Here is a 19,767-nt window from a genome sequence, read left to right as displayed (position 1 = left end):
AAGATAGTGAATTTAGTTAAGTCAGATTGATAACCTGGATGACTAATCTTGGATAATCAAGTATTTATTATTTTTGATAGTCTTTATAACAATTTTACTGTTTATTCTTTACCAAGGTGAAACCACAAAAGATTTAAGTATAGCTGTTCAAATCATGAAAAGGATCCACTCCTTGTTGGAAAAATACCCAGAACTTTTGCAAGAGGCAGATCGGCAATTCTTAGCCAGATGTCTTAAGTATTTAGGATTTGATGAGTTGTCAAGTTCTTTATATCCAACCCAGGTAATGTTTTCATAATAGCTCCATTTTATAGAGTAATTATTAGGTATACATGAAGTGTCTCGCACTCTTCTTGATTTTTTTTTTACTGAGAATATTTCCTCTGAGTTCATAATCATTATTAGTAATCCAACTGCCTTAACTTGAAGTAATCTAGAATTAGAAAACTTGTAAAAATACTGGTCTGGACAGCCAGATTAAATGCCAGATAATCTCTGCAGCCCCTTAAAACTAATCCTGTGTTTAATTCTAGCAAAATATTTAAACTATACTGTGATTGTTCAGTTGTTTTTAAGTATATCAGACTGTAGCTAAAAATGCCCTGATAGATGTTTGAAAATCTTGATGTCTGTCAATTTACTCTTAGTTAAGAATGATTTAGGTGATAAAAGACTTCTTCAATAAATATTACACAATTTAAAAGATGGTAAAATGCTTTTCTCATAAAAATGTTCTTTAATAAATATTTTAATTATTTAAATGATGTTATAATTTAAAATCACTTTCAAAACGCACTTTTAAAATAATATAGGTTGCAGGAGATGACATAAAGAAGAAGAAAAAGAATAAATATTCAGTTGGCATTGGGCCAGTTCGGTTTCAACTACAGTATATGGGCCATTACTTGATACGAAATGAGAGAAAAGATCCAGATCCAAGAGTTCAGGATTTTATTCCTGACACATGGCAGGTAACGACTGTATAAGCAAAACTTTTTGTATTTTACTATTTTTCAGGAGTTTCTCATTATTGTGGCTGTACATATTATATTTGGCATGAACTTCTTATATTGAGTCATGTTTTTAAAAATTATTTTGTCATTGGAAATGTAAAATGTAGGCTTTTTTCCACATTTAAAGAAATGAAATTTTTATTTCATTCATTTTCATAAATAGACCATTTCCTTGGAAGTATTTTGATGGATTCATGTATATATTTTTGAAGTTCTGTCTGTATTATCCAGTTGTGTCATCATGGAACAGCCTCCAAGTTTTCTCTGGGTCAATAGGGTTTCACATGTAAATATATAAATGTGCACAGAGAAATTTGGGTAGTTTAAATAGTATAGACAGTTTAGATATTTACATGCTATACTGTCACCATACTATCTATTTTTCTATAAATAAATGTAATATTGATGGATATAAAGTTTATAATAAAAGGGTGTGTTTCTGCATAGATCGAACCATACAAAATTGTTGATAAATTGAACATGATTTCCTACAAAAGTGCCATTTGATGGGTTCAATCTAATAGACTATCCTACTCAAAATTTGACTTTATCTTCCTTATATTGATGATGGTAGGATGCCTTAAAAAATTCCTGCCTCCTTTTCAGGAGTAGAAGGACCAGTTCCTTACTTCAGTGTAGGACACCAGGCAGCCAAGTGCTCTCCAGTAATCCTACACACATTGCAATTCTTCTGATGTCCACTTTACTCTGAGGTGTGACCCAGAGTGGACCTAGATTAAGAGAGTGTACAAATTGGGGTTTTGGAGTGTTTTTCCATCTTCTGCCCTTCATACTGGGTTATGATACTTTGGCTAGTCATCATTTTGATGAACAAAAGCATAGACTGAAAGGATGAAGGTCCCACATGCCCTCCAGAGTGGGTACCTGGCATTCTTCTATACAGAAAGTGGAACATAAGTAGTAAAATTATAAATCATTGAAATTTTTTTCTCCTCAGCCACTTTTTTACCATCACAAAAATACATATAGTCTACTTCTTAGAACTGAATTTCTCAAAGCCATTCTGCACTTAGTCAACGTACTTCCTAATAACAAGATATTTTATTCAGACTCACTCTCCATTTTTGGCACACAAACCCACCTCCAGATGCTTGAAAGCGTAACAGTTCTCTCTTCTGAGAGAATGCTGTGAGTTCTCCAGATTTTTCTTGAGTACATCTCATGTGTGTTTTCAACTCCCAATAATTCCATTTGAGGTTCAGAGAATTGCATTGGAAGTGCATTAATATGTTTGTTTTGGTAATGTGCTGTTCACATTATTGACACAAATGGTGCTCTAAACCCTGCAGCGAGAGCTCCTTGATGTTGTGGATAATAATGAGTCAGCAGTGATTGTTGCTCCAACGTCCTCAGGCAAAACCTATGCGTCCTACTACTGCATGGAGAAGGTGCTGAAGGAGAGCGATGAAGGGGTGGTGGTGTATGTCGCACCAACAAAGGTAACGCTCAAGGGAATGAATGTAATATTCTCTTTCATTCTTGAACCTCCTCTTTTAAAATAACGCATATAGTCATGTGGTGAATCTATTTCACTTTTTATTTATTATCCAGTTTTATTGAGATATGATTGACATACAACTTTGTATTATTCAGGTGTATAGCATAATGATTTGATATATGTATATATTGTGAAATGATTACCACAATAAGTTAACATCCATCTCTGAAGATAGTTACCATCTTTTTCTTGTGATGATAACTTTAATGATCCTTAGCAACTTTCAAATATGCAATACAGTATCGTTAACTATAGTCCCCATGCTGTGCATTACACCCCCAGAACTTATTTATCTTATTCCTGGAAGTTTGCACCTTTTGACCACCTTTACCCATTTCACCTGCCCCTCAATCCTTGCCTCTAGCAACCACCAATCTGTTCTCTGTTTCTGTGAGTTTCACTTTATTTTTTAACCTGCATTTTCTCCTTCCAATTTCAAAGGGCAAAATAACACTTTCCTTAGAACCATTGTGAGGAAGAAGTCTGGTCTTGTGATCTTGTCATTCGGTGTTATGCTTGAATTGAGAGAAGTATCCACACTTTCCTGGGCAGTGTTGAGTCACTTAAAAACTTAATATTGCCTCCGCAGAGTTTATGGGATGTATCTAATCTGCTGTTGGGCATTAGTGACTGGTCTGTTTCTCCAGATGGGCTGTTTTGCCATATTTCTTTTATGTCTAGTACTGTTTAATGTTGAACTTAGAAACAGAAAGAGTGATCTTTTTTATTTAGGGGAAGATTTGATTGATAGGAAGTATGTTTGCCTCTCCTGATTCCCAATCCTTTGTTTTTAATGTGATGACTCTTAAGAAAGGCACATTTAGTTGGGATAGTTTTAATTCTACAGATTAAAATGAATTCAGACTCCATTTTAGTTTCTAAGAGCATGTGTAGTGTTGAGCAGCTTGTGGTCAGCCTCAGAACCAGGTTGATCATATGATCAGTTGAAATTTGCACTTTATTTTTTATTATAGCTTTTTTGTTTTTCATGGTTATGAAAGTAATAAGTGCTCACTGCAGGAAATTAATACAATATATAAAGAAAACTAAGTTTACTACAAGTGGAATTGGTAAGTCCACACAATACATACTGCCAAATTGCTCTTCTAAAAGTTTAAATCCATTGTTATTCCCACTGGCAGTATATGGGAGTGTATATTCTTATCTTTTCTGATATTCCTATTATCTTTTTAAAAGTTTTGCCATGCTTATAAGTGAAAACTTCTATTTCATGTTTAAATTTGCATTTTTGCAATCACTAATGATTTGGGCTTCTTTATGTATGATTTTGAGGTGTTGACATTTCTTTATTTATGAACTACTTGTGGATGCATTTGCTCATTTTTATATTTTTCAGAGGGGAAAGGAGGATTGTGTTTTTATTGATTTATCGGAAGTTTGCATAATAATATTACTCTTTCTCTATAAATTATAATGAATATACTTTTGTCATTTTATCTTTTTGATACTGAACCTGAAGTGAGTTCGCTCACCCATTGCGCAGCAAGCCAATCTTTGACACTGGGTGTGGTGGAAGAAAGTAGAAATTTTATATTTGCACAGCGCTGAGCAAGGAGAGAGGGCAGCTAATGCTGAAATCCCAAACTCCCTGAAAAGCTAAAAGGAAGGGTTTTTATTTGGGGTTTTAGGTAGGGGATGGGAAGCATATGGCCTTGCTGGTCGCAACTTTCCCACCAGCCTGTCTTTGACCTTGAGACTACTTGCAGAGAGGAGGAAGCCTGTGACCTTGCTGGTCAGCAGCTTTCCCACCAGCCTGTCTTCGGCCTTGAGACTACTTGCAGAGAGGAGCAAGCCTGTGACCTTGCTGGTCAGCAGCTTTCCCACCAGCCTGTATCTCTTTGTGGGGAGGAGATAATCCAGGTGCTTGTCCTTGATGGTGTCTGTCTCCATGGAGGATAGTGGATTCTGGAGCCGGGAAGCCAGAGAATAAGCAGGGAATGAGTGTTTTGGTTTTAACCCCATATATGCTGGGTTTAATGTGGGGAAACTGATATCAGGGCCAGTATCATTTTTACTATAGTGTGGTCATATTAATGATGACAACATTTTCTTAATATCTTTCTATAGTCAGATCTATCAATATTTTCACTTAGCATTTCCATGTGTGTGCTTAAATATATGAAAATGTTCACTTTCTAGTATCTTTATGCTTATATTTTAAAATTTACATTTTAATCTGTTAAATTTTTTTTTGGCGTAAGCTGTGAAATAGAGAGATATTTGTAGGTTTCCAAATACTCAGATTCCACTGGCCAGGCTACCTGCTTGATCCAAGCATGGTTCTACTCATTCATGCATATGTGCAAATTTTAGACATCTGGAGGAAGTCCCCAATTATAAAAACCACAAATCTACCTTGGCTATCCCTCACTTGACCTTTTTATGTAGTAGACTGACAGCTTCATAGGATGTATACTTCATAGTATATATGCTTTTTCTATAGTAAACTCATGGCTTCTCTCTAAACCTTGGTCACCCAGGTATTCAACTTTATTTTTCTGATGTGTGGGCATCACTTATTTTTTTTTTCTCCTGATGAAGCCATTTTTTCCCATTGTACTTTATTTTGAGGTTTATCAACGCAGTTCACTGGCTTAGTCAAGTATCTCAAAGAAAGCTCGTTAGTGTATTTAGAGAATATGGGTATAAGAAAGAGATTATTAAGCTTTCTACACTCATAACAGAACATATTTTTATACAGTTTCTGTTCTTTGAGGTCTCACCTGTACTTTATTATGCGATTAATGGACCTCTTTCCTTGTCAATCAGGCCCTTGTTAATCAAGTGGCAGCAACTGTTTATAATCGTTTTACCAAAGATCTGCCAAAAGGGGAAGCTCTATGTGGTGTTTTCACAAGGGATTACCGTCATGATGCCCTAAACTGTCAGGTAAGGTATATTAATTAATACATTTGTTATCAAATTATGTCATAGTGCTTATATGTCTCTTTTACTGGAAATTCAACATCTTCACAAGGCCTTATGGAAATAATTTTCTTGAATTTGCAAAAGATGAAATAGCTTTAGAGAAAATTTAATATTGTTACATTCCAAAGAATGAGAAGTAGAACTCGTCTTTCTCTAAGGACACGTATTTTGGTTTCAGATTTCATTGTGTCACTCTTTATAAATGTATTCAAAATAGTCTTAAGAACTCAATGTTATACAAAATTAGCAAACACCAATTTCCAGTCAGAATTAATTTTTCTTGATAAGTGGAATACTCTTACCATTCTTGGTGAGTAGGAGACTCACCATAATTTGAGAAATTTTTTATGGATAGAATACCTGGTGTTAAGTAACTCATAGACAGTTTTGCTCCTTATTGAACTCACAGATAAACAACTAAGACTAAATAAAAAGTGAAAACGTGGTTATAGAACATTGCAAGGTAGACATGGAGATGTGCTACCCAGATCGCTGTTGAAGGAAAGACTTGCAGCCCAGATAGGGGGAATGTGCTCAAGACAAATGCCAGCTCTCAGTTCCCCCAGTTCTGCCTACACAGTCCGGATCCTAAGACCGAGCTATGTAGAGGTATAAATACCGGGCCATTTCAGTTTGATGTGGAATGGCTCTGACAGCCAATATTCACTTCAGAATCCTGAGCCGGGTTGGCCAAGTCTTCGTCAGACCTGTTTTGAGGTTTAGCTTCTCCCTGTGTTCAATCCTGCTTCCCCCCACTTCCATAGTTGTTGATCCTTAATAAACACTTTTCAACCTATATGGTGTCTCAGGGTCAGATTTTGAACAAATAAACTTGTGACAATTAACTCTTTCTATTTTTATTACTTTGAATGCCCATAAATAGGAATTTAAACTTTAAATCTGATGTTTTACCATAGTGACCTATAAAAATTGTAGTTTCATAAGGTTCAAACTAATATATCACAATGTTAATGAAACATTCTCAGACACAATATTATATCCTAATTATCAGCAGGTATATTCTGGAGTTATAACTCTTTTATATTCTTATAACTGTGTCTGCACATAGTAAATGCTCAAAATGTTTGTTATACAATGTCATTATTTTTAGGTACTTATCACAGTGCCTGCCTGCTTTGAAATTCTGCTGTTATCTCCTCATCGCCAGCAATGGGTGAAAAGGATCAGATATGTTATATTTGATGAGGTAGGTTTGGTATTATTTCTCTGGATTGATTTCCTAGAGTGCAAAAGTGCTATAATGAAGATTTTTGGTACTTTAGGACCTTTGCCGCTTTGTATGGAGTTCAGCTTGTGGAGATACTTCCTTCTGAATGGTTTCCCCAGTGAATCGTAATCAGTCTTTTGGCTCCATTTTCCTCTTGTGACTTAATAGGGTATATCTGTGAATTCTGCAGAGCTCTGTATGGGAGAGGACTCTGTCATTGGTAACTCTGTTTCAGAGGAGCAGAATTATCCACCAGGGCATAAGTTTTCCTGGACAGAGATTTCAAAATCCAATCTTTGATCTCTAAAGCAAAGAATTTTGGGTTCTAATAATGATGTCACTTATGTAAGTTATCCAATCAGTCACAGTCCCAAAAGAAAACAAATGGCATGGTCAAATACAACAATTCAAGAAGAGTATTCTCCAAAGATATATGTGAGAGAAACTAGAAAGATTAGTGCAGTAATCCAGAGCTAGTAGCTTATCCCAGGCTTAAGGGACAAGGCAAAGAAGCAATTACTGAGATTCAAAAGGAGATTCTGACGGAGTTGACCTCATTGTGAGGAGCAGTTACCTTAGTTAAGGGACATAGCTTGCTCAAAGTAACCTTTTAAGAAGGGATCCAGTGGAAGAAAGACCTCACTCTCATTCTCCTCCCTTCTTCTCATGTGTTGCCAAGGCTCTCCATTGGACAAATCCAATGGAACCAGAGAGGACTGGAGCCCTTTTGAAGTAGTCTCTTTAGGTCAGTTTCCCTGGGCAGAGAGAGCAGGGTAGAAAACAGTGGAGATTTGTGGGGACAAATGGAAGATACTTAGAAAATTTTTATAGCAGCATTATTATGAATATTTATTCAAAGACACTTAAAACATTATAGAAAGATGCATTCTCGAGGCAACCCCGATGATCTAGTGGTTAAAATTTGGTGGCCCAGGTTTGTTTCCCAGGCATGGAAGCATACCACTCATCTGTTGGTAGCCATGCTGTGGTGGTGGCTCACACAGAAGAACCAGAAGAACTTACAGCTATATACAACTATGTACTGGGGTTTGGGGAGGGGAAAAGAAGGGAAAAGAAAAAAAGGAGGAAGGTTGGCAATCGATGTTAGCTTAGGGTGAATCTTCCCCCTGCAAAATAAATAAATAAACAAATAAATAAAAGGATATATTCTTTTGCTTCAAGGAATTTTCAGTTTAAAAGGGGCCAAAAGATGATAAGCATATATTGAACTTAACTTTTCCTGTTGTAAACTTGGAGTACCAAGTAGGCTGTGCTTTTGATTTGTTTGATACTGATTTATTGTGTTTATTTTTGGTTAATCTGTATTTATTGTATCTTGAGGGCCTTGAATATTCCTGTTCATAAAACAAAATCTAACAACTTTGTCTTTGCAATCTAGAACCTTGAATTATATTCTAATCTTAAAACTCTGAAATGATATGACATTGGATACCTCAGTTTCCCCGATCTATACAAGGGTAAAGCTGAGAGGTTTTGAAGGTTAATGTCTATTATGGCAGGATCAGGGAAAAGTGCTATCTAGTACAAAGTATAAGATTAATATTTGGCAGAGTGGTATATGATCTGACCAGGGAAAACCCAACGGGCAGTGGAAAAAAATTCTTTTAATTGTCTGGCTTAGATAGTAAGTCCTTTCTAGTTGATTGCCAAGTGTCGTAATTTAATCCGTTTAAAGAAGGCTACCTTTGAGAATATTCTATAAATCTATTTCAATTTGCTTTATTTGGTCAAAAGACATTCATCCATTTATTGAGCAATTATTTCAGGTGTACCACCACAATGCCAGGCACTGTTGGTGCTGAGAATGCCTAGGTCTAAGGTCACAGAGTAACAGCAAAAAGGGAATTAAACAATTAAGCACATAAATGTCTATACCAACCCACTTTGGTACATACTGGAAAGAGAAATGGTAGGCTGTCATGACTGTGATAATGGCAGGGAGGTGGTAGGAGGACATCTCTGGAATGGGCGGTCAGAGACGCCTGTCTAATGGAGTGACAGTGAATTGAACTCTACAGGTTGAAAGGAGGGGGTAAGAGCGTTTTAAGTGAGGGAACAAGATGTAAGAAAGCTCTGGGGTAGGAAAGTTGTGTTCAAGGAACAAAGAAAAGGCTAGTATGTCTGGAGCAAGATGGGAGAGAGTGGCTTGAGATGAAGCTAGAGAGGGAAGTAGGGGCCATCCTGTTAAGGAGTACATCCTGTTAAGGAGTTTCTATTTTGTTCCACGTGCAGTGGGAATATATTGAAGAAATTTGATTAAGAACATGGCCTGATCTAATTTATAGTTTAGGCATATCATTTTGGCTGTGATGTGAAGAATGCAGGGGCCAGGAAAGGAAGCTAGACTAGTAGTCATGAGGAGATTATGGTTGAGCAGCTGAGATGTGACAGTGACTTGGTCGGCGGTAGAAATGGAGAGAAATGCATAGATTGGAAAGACATTTTCAAAAGTCAGATAAAGAGGAATTATTGATGAATGGTTATGAGGATTAAAGAAAATTTATGTGTCAAGATTTTCTATTGTCTGAATTTGCCAATATTTATATAAACTTGGCGTGGTTGATTAAAGGTAACAGGAAACTATGTATGACTACTCAGGCTTCCATGTCTGATTTTCATCTGCTATTTTTAAATCAAATTTTTAATGGAGAAACTTTTGTCTTTAATAGGTCCATTGTCTTGGTGGAGAAATTGGAGCAGAAATCTGGGAGCATCTCCTCGTTATGATCCGATGCCCCTTTCTGGCTCTTTCGGCTACCATAAGCAACCCTGAACATCTTACTGAGTAGGCATTAGATTCAGTCTCGATAGAATGCTTATTGATTTTGAATGTTTGAATATTACACTTTCTATGTGGGTTCTGGAGAATTTCATAACTTTCTGGTGAATTTATTAACTTTTCTCTATTCAAGGAAGAGAGTCTCTCTAGCACCTTCCAGCAGGTGCTGAGCAAGGCCACAGTCTATAAAGGAAAATCAGATGCTCTCCCAGCCAGGTCTGCAATTGAGTAGGAAATTTCCCTTATATCTCAAAAAAGCTTCACCGGAAGCCATCAATTTATGTTCCTTTTTCTTTGTCCTTTACCAAGAAATAAAAAATGAAATGGTTTAATGACATAGTCAGCCATAGACCCTGAGATTTCTTATATTTTCCCACTTTGTAGATGTTTTAAAAAGATAGCAAAGCCTTATTAGTTGAAAGCCCCATATCATTTTGTCATTGGGCTAGATTTTTGTCTATTAATAACAAGTATAGCATAGACTGTTGTGTGCCTGGTACTGTTCTAAGTGCTTTAATTTATTTTAAATGCCCATCAACCCTTATGATTTACTATTTCCATTACTACTATTAGATAGTATTTTGAATACTACTATTGTTATTTCCATTTTAAAATGTGGAAAATGAGGCACAGGGAGATTAAGTGTTTCAACCAAGAGCCACAGCTAGTAGTAAGGAGGCTGCGATGCAATCTCAGGTTAGTCTGGCTCCAGGCCTATTCCCTTAAGTACAATTTTTAAAGCACATGAAATTTTTTATATTTAAAATATTTGATGTCACAGGAAGAAGTTCCATATTCTGCCTAAATAATACGTAAATTTATTTTTTAAGGTGGCTACAATCTGTAAAATGGTACTGGAGACAAGCAGATAACATAATGGGAAAAAATATTTCTTCTGAAAGAAATTCTGGCTCTTGTCCCAATTCTCACAATGACTACTGGCAAATGAAGCAATCATATAAAGTTAGACTTGGTATGTTTGATATATTCGTAAGAATTTTATCTTTTACTTTAAAATTATTCCAGTCATTATGCATTTGTTCATTTGGAAATTCTTGCTCTTCATATTTAGTGCTCTATGGAGAGAGATACAATGATTTAGAGAAGCATATCTGTTCAGTAAAAGATGGTGACATTTGTTTTAATCATTTTCACCCATGTGCAGCATTAACAACAGATCATGTAAGTAATACTTCAGCCATATTTGTTCTGAGTAGTAGAAATTATTTACATATATCATAATTGAAAAGCTGCCTAGTTAATGTTTATCAAAATTGCAGAATAGATGCTTTATAACAGATATTTAACCTTAGTCAAAGTAACAAGAATAACTTCATAGTTTTTATTGGTTCCTCGAAAAGTGTCTGGATCCACAAAGCTTAAAAAAAACTTGAAAATTTTAACCTGAAGCTTTTTTGGTGAATTTTATTTATTCGTGGACATTATCTTTGTCTGTTTTTCCTTGTTCTCAGCGCTCATGTCTATCTGTCCACTTTTATGACATTAACTCTTCTCTTAGTGCAGCTACAACTGTATGTGGACAATACCAAGTACATGTGAGAATCTGATCACTGTGAATTAGGTTAAACAAGGAAAAGACACTTTTCACTAACATAACAATCACAACATGATTTTTGGGTAGTGAATCAATAAGGTAGGGGTCTTAAGAGGACCTCCTTTGGGGACTTGGGGTTTGAGTGGGGGAAGATTTTTAAATTTTTCTTGCATATTTTTCTGCCTTTCTTACTATATTCCCAGGAATGGCCCATTCAAGCTCTGGTTGCGTCTCAGAGTGATAATTAGTCAACAGTTTGTCTTCCTTCCAAGAACTGGCAAGTTAATTATATTCTAAATTCTGTTGTTAGATTAAGCCTTCTATTCTGACAATTTTTAAGGCACCTGAAATTTTCTTTATTTAAAATGTATGCTGTCACAGGAAGTAGTTCCATGTTCTGTCTAAATAATATGTCTGGATCCACAAAGCTAATTTAGATAAATAATTAATAAAGATCATTCTGATCTTGCTGAGCCTTTAATGGCTTTCTTCTTCTTTTTCTTTTTGGAGATAGTTAAATGCACAGCTCCTTAGCTTGGCTTCCAAGGTCTTCTATGACCAGGCCCAAAAGTCCTTTCTATTCATCCACTTGATATATCTTACCTGGAGGCCTTCATGATTTATATTGTTGCTGAAGTATTTTACCCCAGATGCCAAATGCCAGTTATCCAGATCCTGTTTGTCTTTCATGGCTCTTCTAAATGTGAGACCTCTTCAGAATCCTTTTGTGACTTCTCTCCAGAGCCTTCCTCTGTTCTCAGTAGCTATTAATGGAGTAACTGGAAAGCAATAGAACTGCCACAGTGTGCTCTGACCCTGTATGACTTCTGCAAAGGTCATGCTGTTGAATGAGCGTTCGTGAGACTTCTGGGCTTTTGCTGCAGGAATGCAGGATGAAGCTAAAGCCTTGGGCATTATTAAATGTGTTTGGACAGCTGTGGGTGTAGTGTCTGTTTATATAGTATTTTTCCTAAAGTAACAGTGATGAAAAGTAAGTAGACCTTTCCAAATGAGTAAATAATTCCTGATCTTGTATAGTACATTGTAGATTAATATGAAAGAACTGAGTGGCAAGAAAAAGCATAATAAATTGTGGCAACATAAAGAGAAGAGCCATCCACCTTGGTCATCTCCTTTATAGCTCGATCGTAGAAACGGTTTCAGAAGGGAATGATATCAAATCTGAAGTGAGTTCACTCACCCGTTGTGCACAAGCCAATCTCTGACACCTGGTGTAGTGCAAGAAAGTAGGTCTTTATTATTGCAAACCGTAGAGCAAGGAGAATGGGTAGCTAACGCTGAAACCCCAAACTCCCGGAAAAGCTACAAGCAAGGGTTTTTATTTGGGGTTTTAGGTAGAGGAGGGGGAGCATGTGGCCTTGCTGGTTGGAGCTTTTCCAGCAGCCTGTGTTTGGCCTTGAGACTACTTGCTGGGAGGAGGGAGCCTGTGACCTTGCTGGTCAGCAGCTTTCCCAGCAGCCTGAGGATGCTTGTGGGAAAGAAGGTGACGAGATAAGGGATGTCCTCAGTTATCTGTGTCCATGACAGATGCTGGATTCCAGCGCCAGGAAGCCAAAAACTAAGCAGGCAAAGTGCTTTGGTTTTAACCCCATGTGTGCTGTGTTCAATGTAGGGGAACTGATATCAGGGGCGGTATGGGGAAGCGGTGGAGCAGGATGAGTGAGCTGGCCTTAGTCCACTTGAGGTGAGGGATTTGCCTTCAATCCATGAGGCTGGTTTCTGGCAAGAAGCAGAGTTTGGCCTTTGCCATCAGTTACCATGCCACACGCCTCCTGGAGAACTGTCAGCCCCAGGAAGTCCTTAAAAGAACCGTTGCCTGTCTCCTTCTGCTCAGCGTGGATTAATGCTTATCATCACCTGTGGTGTTAAGGACAACGCGGTTTGCAAAAATAACATCATAGTATAATACCATTGTATTTATAAATGAAGGATGGTACAAATCTATGACCTTTTACTTCTCTTCCTTTCCTACCGAGGCTGGCTGAGTTTTTGCCAGCTCATTAATTACTGTGTAGCTACTTTGTAGCTACAGTGGAGAACAACTGAATTGAATTCCCAGCTTTTAGTCACAAAATTATTAAACTTATTTTAAAAATTAAGACTTGTAAATTGATCATTAATCAATCACATTGACAGTTGAGGCATCAACCATGTGCCCCGTATTTTACTAGGCCTATGGCATGTATTGTATATCTTAATTCTTACAACAAATCTATTACATAGGCAGAATTGTCCTTTTTAGAAAAGAAGGAAACTCAGGCTTCTGTAAAAGGCTAAGAGACTTAAGAAATCCTAAGCATTCTAGTGACCAAAACAGAAGATTTATATCTTAAAAGTTATGATAATTCTTGGATTTATTTTATGGATTTTTTTGGTAGGCATAATGTTACCACTTTCAAGTAGTAATAATAAGAGAACAAAATGATAGCATTCCAAAATAATGCATTCATTTATTATTTCGGTATAATACAGTCCTTACTATCTAGCTAGTTTTCAGTGCTCAAACTGAGAGATGCTAAATGATGATTCTATTTAATTATTTGCATCCTATGGTGTTTTACAAGGCTCCAAGCCAACAACAAAATCGAATTGATTTTTAAAACCAAAATATATTTTACATATAACATTGTGTGAGTTTAAGGTGTACAACATATTGATTTGATATATTTATATATTGCAATATCATTGTCATTGTAGCCCTAGTTAACACCTTTATCAAGTCATATAATTATTGTTTCTTTTTTTGTGATGGGGATAAGTATGGTCTAATCTCTTAGCATGTTTAATGCTTATAATTAGTATTATTGTTTATAACAACTATACTGTACATCAGATTTTCAAGACTTATTTATCCACTAGTTTTAAAAGTTTAAAAACATATGCTGACATATTTATCTTGTTTAGTATCACCGTAGTCTGTAAGATGGAAGTACAGATATTTTAATTCCTGTGTTACAGATGAGGAACTAGCAATTACAGGTGGAGTTAGAACTGGATCTTCTGATTAAAAATCTACTGCACTTTCCGTTCTACCAAACAATTTTTTTCAACTGTGTTGAGCTCGGAGTGGCTTTTTTAGCCCAGAATTTCCAAACCTGAGTCTCATAACTTGTTAACAGCTATTTACTCAACAAGTGCCCTATTCTCAAATAATTTTGGAGAAATCTGTATACTATAGTCCCTTTTTTGAAATTTAGCATTTCCAGTGAGAAACCTTGAAAAAGCCTGTTTAATAGAATACGTATGAAAATACCCTTACTCCCGTTTTCTTTTGAAGAATACCTACTAACATCTCAGGGATCATCGTTTCACAGGCAATTGATTCGTATTGATAGTGGTTGAAACCAGTAAAAAATACTATAATGCAAACTTTTTGAGAAAAGGAATTTTTTATTTATACTTTAAAATATTCGTGGAAAAATTAATGAGTTGCGTATCCAGAAAGCTTAAAGCTGAAACAAGTCAGTGACCTGGGGGACAACTTTCCTTGAATGTCTTGAAGGTGATCTGAGAACCTTAGTCCTGAAGTTGACCCAGCTCTTACCTTAGAACTTAAACAAATAAGATTTTCCCCTTTTAGCCTGGCTTGGAACTCAAAAGCAAAGAATCATATTCATTATTAAATCAATTTCAGTTGCAGCTGCAGAGTAGACCTTGTGTTTTCCTGTCTAAACAGAGTCCACAAATCTTTTAGCTTCTCTGTACTCTGATTTGAATTGCGAAGACAGTTCTTAGAAAATTAGCCCCATTAAAAGGTCTTAGGAAATAATACAAAAACTTTTTAGTGGAATTTTTTCTTTTTCTGTTTTAATAACTCACAGACATTCTTGGCTAGTATTTTGTTTGCATTGAATATTTAACATTTTAACATTTTAGTTTAGTGCTGTTTTTCAATATCCTTGGGGTTGTGATAATGACTATGAGGCAAAGGATAGAATATAAGAAAAGTAAAAGGAATATTAAAAATTTTAATTTTATTTTAAATGTAGATTGAAAGGTATGGATTCCCTTCTGATCTTACCCTTTCACCTCGAGAAACCCTCCAGCTTTATGACAGTATGTTTCAATGCTGGGAAAGTTGGCCCAGAGCCCAGGTAAATAATAATTATGCAGTTAATTTGAATTAATGCTGTTATAGTGGATGGGTAAACTTGCTGTTCAGAAAGATAAACTCTCATCCTTTCTAATCACTTCTATCTGCTTTTTAAAAATTACCAACAGATGCTTTCCAAAATAAAATTGGCCCTTCTCAGACATTCTTCTTCCTAACATTTTGTGTTTGCTTTACTGGGGTGGAATGCCACTTAATTCCTGAAAATATTTCTTCTTTCAATTTCTAGGATAATACTTTAATCTCCTCTTCTGTCTTGGATTTGTATTCCTCCATTTTCTCTCATTGTACTCCCCTTCTTTCTCTATGCCCTCATTGCTGTCTCTTCTCTTCTATTTGAGTTTGCTCTACAGTCTTGCCTTTGAAGAGTTCATCCATCCTATGACATGTTGTTCTAGATACCTTGGGGAGATAAGAAGAAGTTCTACAGCCTGTTCTCTCAAGAAGCTTGTAATTCTGTTAATGAAATGCATACTTCAGAAACATCTTTGGATTATCCTGCATGATTTTTTTAAATTTTGTGGTTTTTCTTTTCAAGGAGTTGTGTCCAGAGGAATTCATTCATTTTAAGAATAAAATAGTCATTAAAAAGTTGGATGCTAGAAAATATGAAGAGAGTTTAAAGGCAGAATTCACAAGTTGGATTCAAAATGGCAATGTGGAGGAGGTAATTTTCAGACATTTTTGGCAAAGCACTCTGTACTCTTTGTTGTTGTCTTGAGTTGCATTCTTCAGTCATTATTATTTTCTGTTTTTTTAATCTTCAATTTTTATTTTAGAATTTTAAGTTGAACGTGTAGTCTAGTGATTGTGAGATAGAACAAAAAGAGAGAAGGGAAACTGGTTTTTGTCTTATCCTCTGTGCCTTCCAAAACATGTACTAGAAGCCACTGGTTCCTGCGAGATGTTGCAACAGATAAGAACAGAGGTGTCACTCCCCAGAGTCAGTGATCTTCATGCCTTGGCCATAGAGAGATTGGAATCACAGTAACAGTAGCTGAGAAGAATTTTTCACTTTGTCTTTTTTTGTCTTGGAGTTTTTTCTTTTATGATTTTTATTTCTGTTTGTAGGAACTATTTGTGTATTAAAACCTTAACCTGGGGTCGTATAAATTTATGCGTATTTATTTTAAGTAAGCTGATAGTCTTTACATTTTGATGTTTGCTTTATTCTTGGTTATTGAGGTTTCCGATTTTTAGGGAGTGACATATGTTAAGACCTTTTGCATGGGACTTTTTTCCCATTACACTTTAAATTAGATAATCTCTTCCCATTCAGAAACATAATATAATTAACCTACGTTTTCTTCCACTTATTTTTCCATTAAAAAACCTTTAAAATGTATTTGGAAGTAATTTTTCTACATGATATGGAGAGAAACTGAATCACCCCACCTTCTGCCATAGCTGAACAATTCCGTTTCTGATTGATTTGTGTTGCCTTAAATAATTGCGTGTTAAATTGCATATATGTGTGTGCGTATATATTAGTCTATTATTTTTGTTCTTTAGTGTATTGATTTATATATTTTTTATGGCTCTTTGCAAAATTTTGTAATATACCTTCATAATTATTTTAAAATTATCTTTCATTTTGAAGAGCCACAGAAACATAGATTAAACAACTATGAAAATATTTTAGCCAAAAGTAGTAATTCTGTTCTTTGTTATGCAGAACTTAAAACAATTTTTTATTCATTGCTACAGGCCGAAATGGTCCTGGAGAATCTTAGTCCTGATTCAGTTTTTGGTTCAGAAAACATGATAAAAATGTTTCCATTTCTCGTTGAAAAGCTAAGGAAAATGGAGAAGTTACCTGCACTATTTTTTTTGTAAGTCATTTAATTTAATTTGTTTTTGGTTATAATTTGTATTAGGCTCATTCTTTTAAGTTGAGGAAAGTTACACAAACTTTACTGTTGTAATATAGTATTCATTGCTCTCTTTGATGCTCATTTGTTATCAGAATGCATAAAAAATATACCTTTCTAGTTCAATTCTTAAAAAAATATTTTTACTTATGCTATTGCAAGCTGCCTTCTTTATTTAGTTTCTTACTCTTTTGTTTTCTTTTTACAATAAACTATTATATTTTTATTTAGGTCTTGTTAACTTTTCAGTAAATTCCTAGGTGTGAACTTTGCTCAGGTGGCAAAGTTTAATGAAACTTGTTCACACATAAACAAACATATAGTAATAAATCATCATTGGTAATGTATATTTAAAATAACAATGATAATTGAATGTATGGTTGTATTTGGAACTTTTGGGGATTGCAATAAAATTGCTCCTTTTACTTTTGTTGTTGGGACAAGGAAAATAAATTCTGAACCACCAAGAAGTTATCCGACTCACCGACTTTACTTTTGAGCATGGCTCCAGGCTTTAGTTAGAAACAAACACAATTCTGGACCTCTGGTATATTTCTGAAAGCCTAACTGTAAAATAGCAATCCAAAAATACCTGTATGCATTCTTCATACACACATACATACTCAAAACATTTAAAAAGTAAAATCACAAAGTGGGTGAAGGGCATCAAATGATACAAACTCCTAGTTATAAAATAAGTAAGTCATGGGGATGTAATGTGAAGCACGGCAGCTATAGTGAATAATACTAATACTGTGTTGCCTATTTGAAAGTTGCTAAGAGAGTAGATCTTAAACGTTCTCATTACAAGAAAAAAATTCTGTAATTACATGTGATGACACGTGTTAACCAGACTTATCATGGTGATCATTTGACAATGTATACAAATATTGAATCATTATGTTGTATACCTGAAACTAATGTAATATTATATGTCAATTATGTCTCCATAAAAAAAGGACAGTGTACAATAGAGTACATGGCTCTGAGCACCTGTAAAAGCTTCTCTGGAGCTTATACATGGGAGCACAATTGCTATATTTTAGAATATGGTTAAAATACTGGGATAAATGGAACATGCTTTTCTTCCATAATGGCTTGTTAGCTGATGTCCATCAGTGGTTCACGAGGGTTCCCATTTTGACCTATGGTTGGCATTGGTTTTTCCAACTGTTGCCATTCTTATTATGTAAACTCATGTCTTACTATGGTTGTAATTTTCATATCTTTTGTTAAACAGTTATATTTAATTTTGATATATTAAAACCCACCAATGTTTTAAAAAAGGTAAGATATTTCACAAAAACATCAAAGGTTTAATTCTGCTTGTGGAGTTGAATCTTGGTACATCTTTATGGAGTTTTGGGTTCTCTACAAAACATGCCGTGAAAATCCTTGGTCTTATGCAGCGTGATTTGTTCCTAACTAACCCTAGATCGTCGACAAATCTGAGGATTCGTCAGGGCTCAACCTGAACCTGTGGGAGTTTTTCAAATAATAATGTACCTGTCAACCTTCTCTAATCTAGTTTCTGGGGGGAAAAAACCAAAACGCGTGGAGCATTGTTATTGTTTAGTGACAGTATCGGCATGTATTTAAGAGCACACACTTCATGGTCAGGCCCAAGTTTGGATCCTACCTCTGCCCTCTATTAGCTGTCACTTCTAGGCCCAACTTCACAGCTTTGAGCCTTAGTTTCCTCATTTGCAAATGAGATGATAAAAATATTAACACATAGAGCTGGAGTGAAAATTAAGTAAAAGTAAATTATGGAAGCACCTAGTACAGTACTACAAAATCTTATAGGCTGAGGTCCAATCTCCAGATCACATTCATTCTATATAGGTTATCAGAGCGATTTAAGAGGAAAATTATTTCCAAATACTCTAGATTTTAAAAAGTGAAGTACTGTGATGAAAATCACGCCATTTAGTAGAGAATGTGTGCCTAGATCAAGTAACATGCATTAATGTAAAAAGAGAAGCAACACAATGTCATGATTAAGAACATAGGCTTGGAGGCCAGGTTCTGCCACATGCAAGCTGTGGGATCTGGGCAAGTCACTTAATCTCTTTATCTCTTCGTTTTCTTATCTACAAAATAGGGATAATAATGGTGTTTTCATCATATGGTTGTTGTAAGTACCAAATAAGTTAATATATTTAAGACAGTGTCTGACAGTAGTGAGTATACTATGTGGTTACTATCTTTATTATTTTATTGTCTGCTATATGGAATTTCTTGCCATGTGGCATAAACTGCCACTTTCTTAATCCTTGCTTCACCAGTGTGCCAGTTTATTTACTCTTCACTAGCTAACAACATTTTCTTTTAATGCTGGCTCTTTAAATACTTTAAAAACCCCTTTGCCTCACAATTTACCTTTAAAAAACTTTATTGTGTAGACCCAACCCATGATTTGCTATAATAAGCTATGGTGAGTATAGTGATAATGGCTGTTGGCTACTGGCAGCCATAGCATTTTGCCAGTAAGTTATCGTGGGGGAAAAAAACTTCTGTGGATTTTTAAGTCTTCTTGTCAGAAGCCCTAGCTTCCTGACACAGGGAAATGTATGTGATGTAAAGAAAGGGATGTTTGATTTTGCTTCCCCTAGAAACATTTTACTCTTTACATACTATGAGAATTTGATCTGTAGCCGTTTGCCTAGTTAATCGCTCAGGTCTGAAAGGGCTAAATGT

The 19,767-nt window shown here is 35.5% G+C and overlaps 1 protein-coding gene across 3 annotated transcripts in view; it reads left to right on the top strand.

The window, feature by feature from the left end:
- LOC106837751 (probable ATP-dependent RNA helicase DDX60) overlaps positions 1-19,767 on the top strand; it is a 223,710-nt gene that overhangs the window by 36,751 nt on the left and 167,192 nt on the right. For all 3 annotated transcript variants that reach the window (XR_011502009.1, XR_006525509.2, XM_014851438.3), the window contains exons 14-24: positions 117-283; positions 813-971; positions 2,324-2,473; positions 5,323-5,442; positions 6,593-6,688; positions 9,400-9,515; positions 10,340-10,482; positions 10,582-10,691; positions 15,075-15,179; positions 15,735-15,863; positions 16,904-17,028. Coding sequence is in view for 1 of the 3 variants with exons in the window: in XM_014851438.3 (XP_014706924.3) it covers positions 117-283; positions 813-971; positions 2,324-2,473; positions 5,323-5,442; positions 6,593-6,688; positions 9,400-9,515; positions 10,340-10,482; positions 10,582-10,691; positions 15,075-15,179; positions 15,735-15,863; positions 16,904-17,028 (1,420 nt within the window). In the remaining 2 variants the exon portion in view is untranslated. The remainder of the gene's footprint in view (positions 1-116; positions 284-812; positions 972-2,323; positions 2,474-5,322; positions 5,443-6,592; positions 6,689-9,399; positions 9,516-10,339; positions 10,483-10,581; positions 10,692-15,074; positions 15,180-15,734; positions 15,864-16,903; positions 17,029-19,767) is intronic.

This window comes from Equus asinus, chromosome 3, assembly GCF_041296235.1.
Source record: "Equus asinus isolate D_3611 breed Donkey chromosome 3, EquAss-T2T_v2, whole genome shotgun sequence".
Lineage (NCBI taxonomy): Eukaryota > Metazoa > Chordata > Mammalia > Perissodactyla > Equidae > Equus > Equus asinus.
The sequence above is the reverse complement of the archived record's forward strand: the minus strand, read 5'-3'. Positions and strand labels throughout refer to the sequence as shown.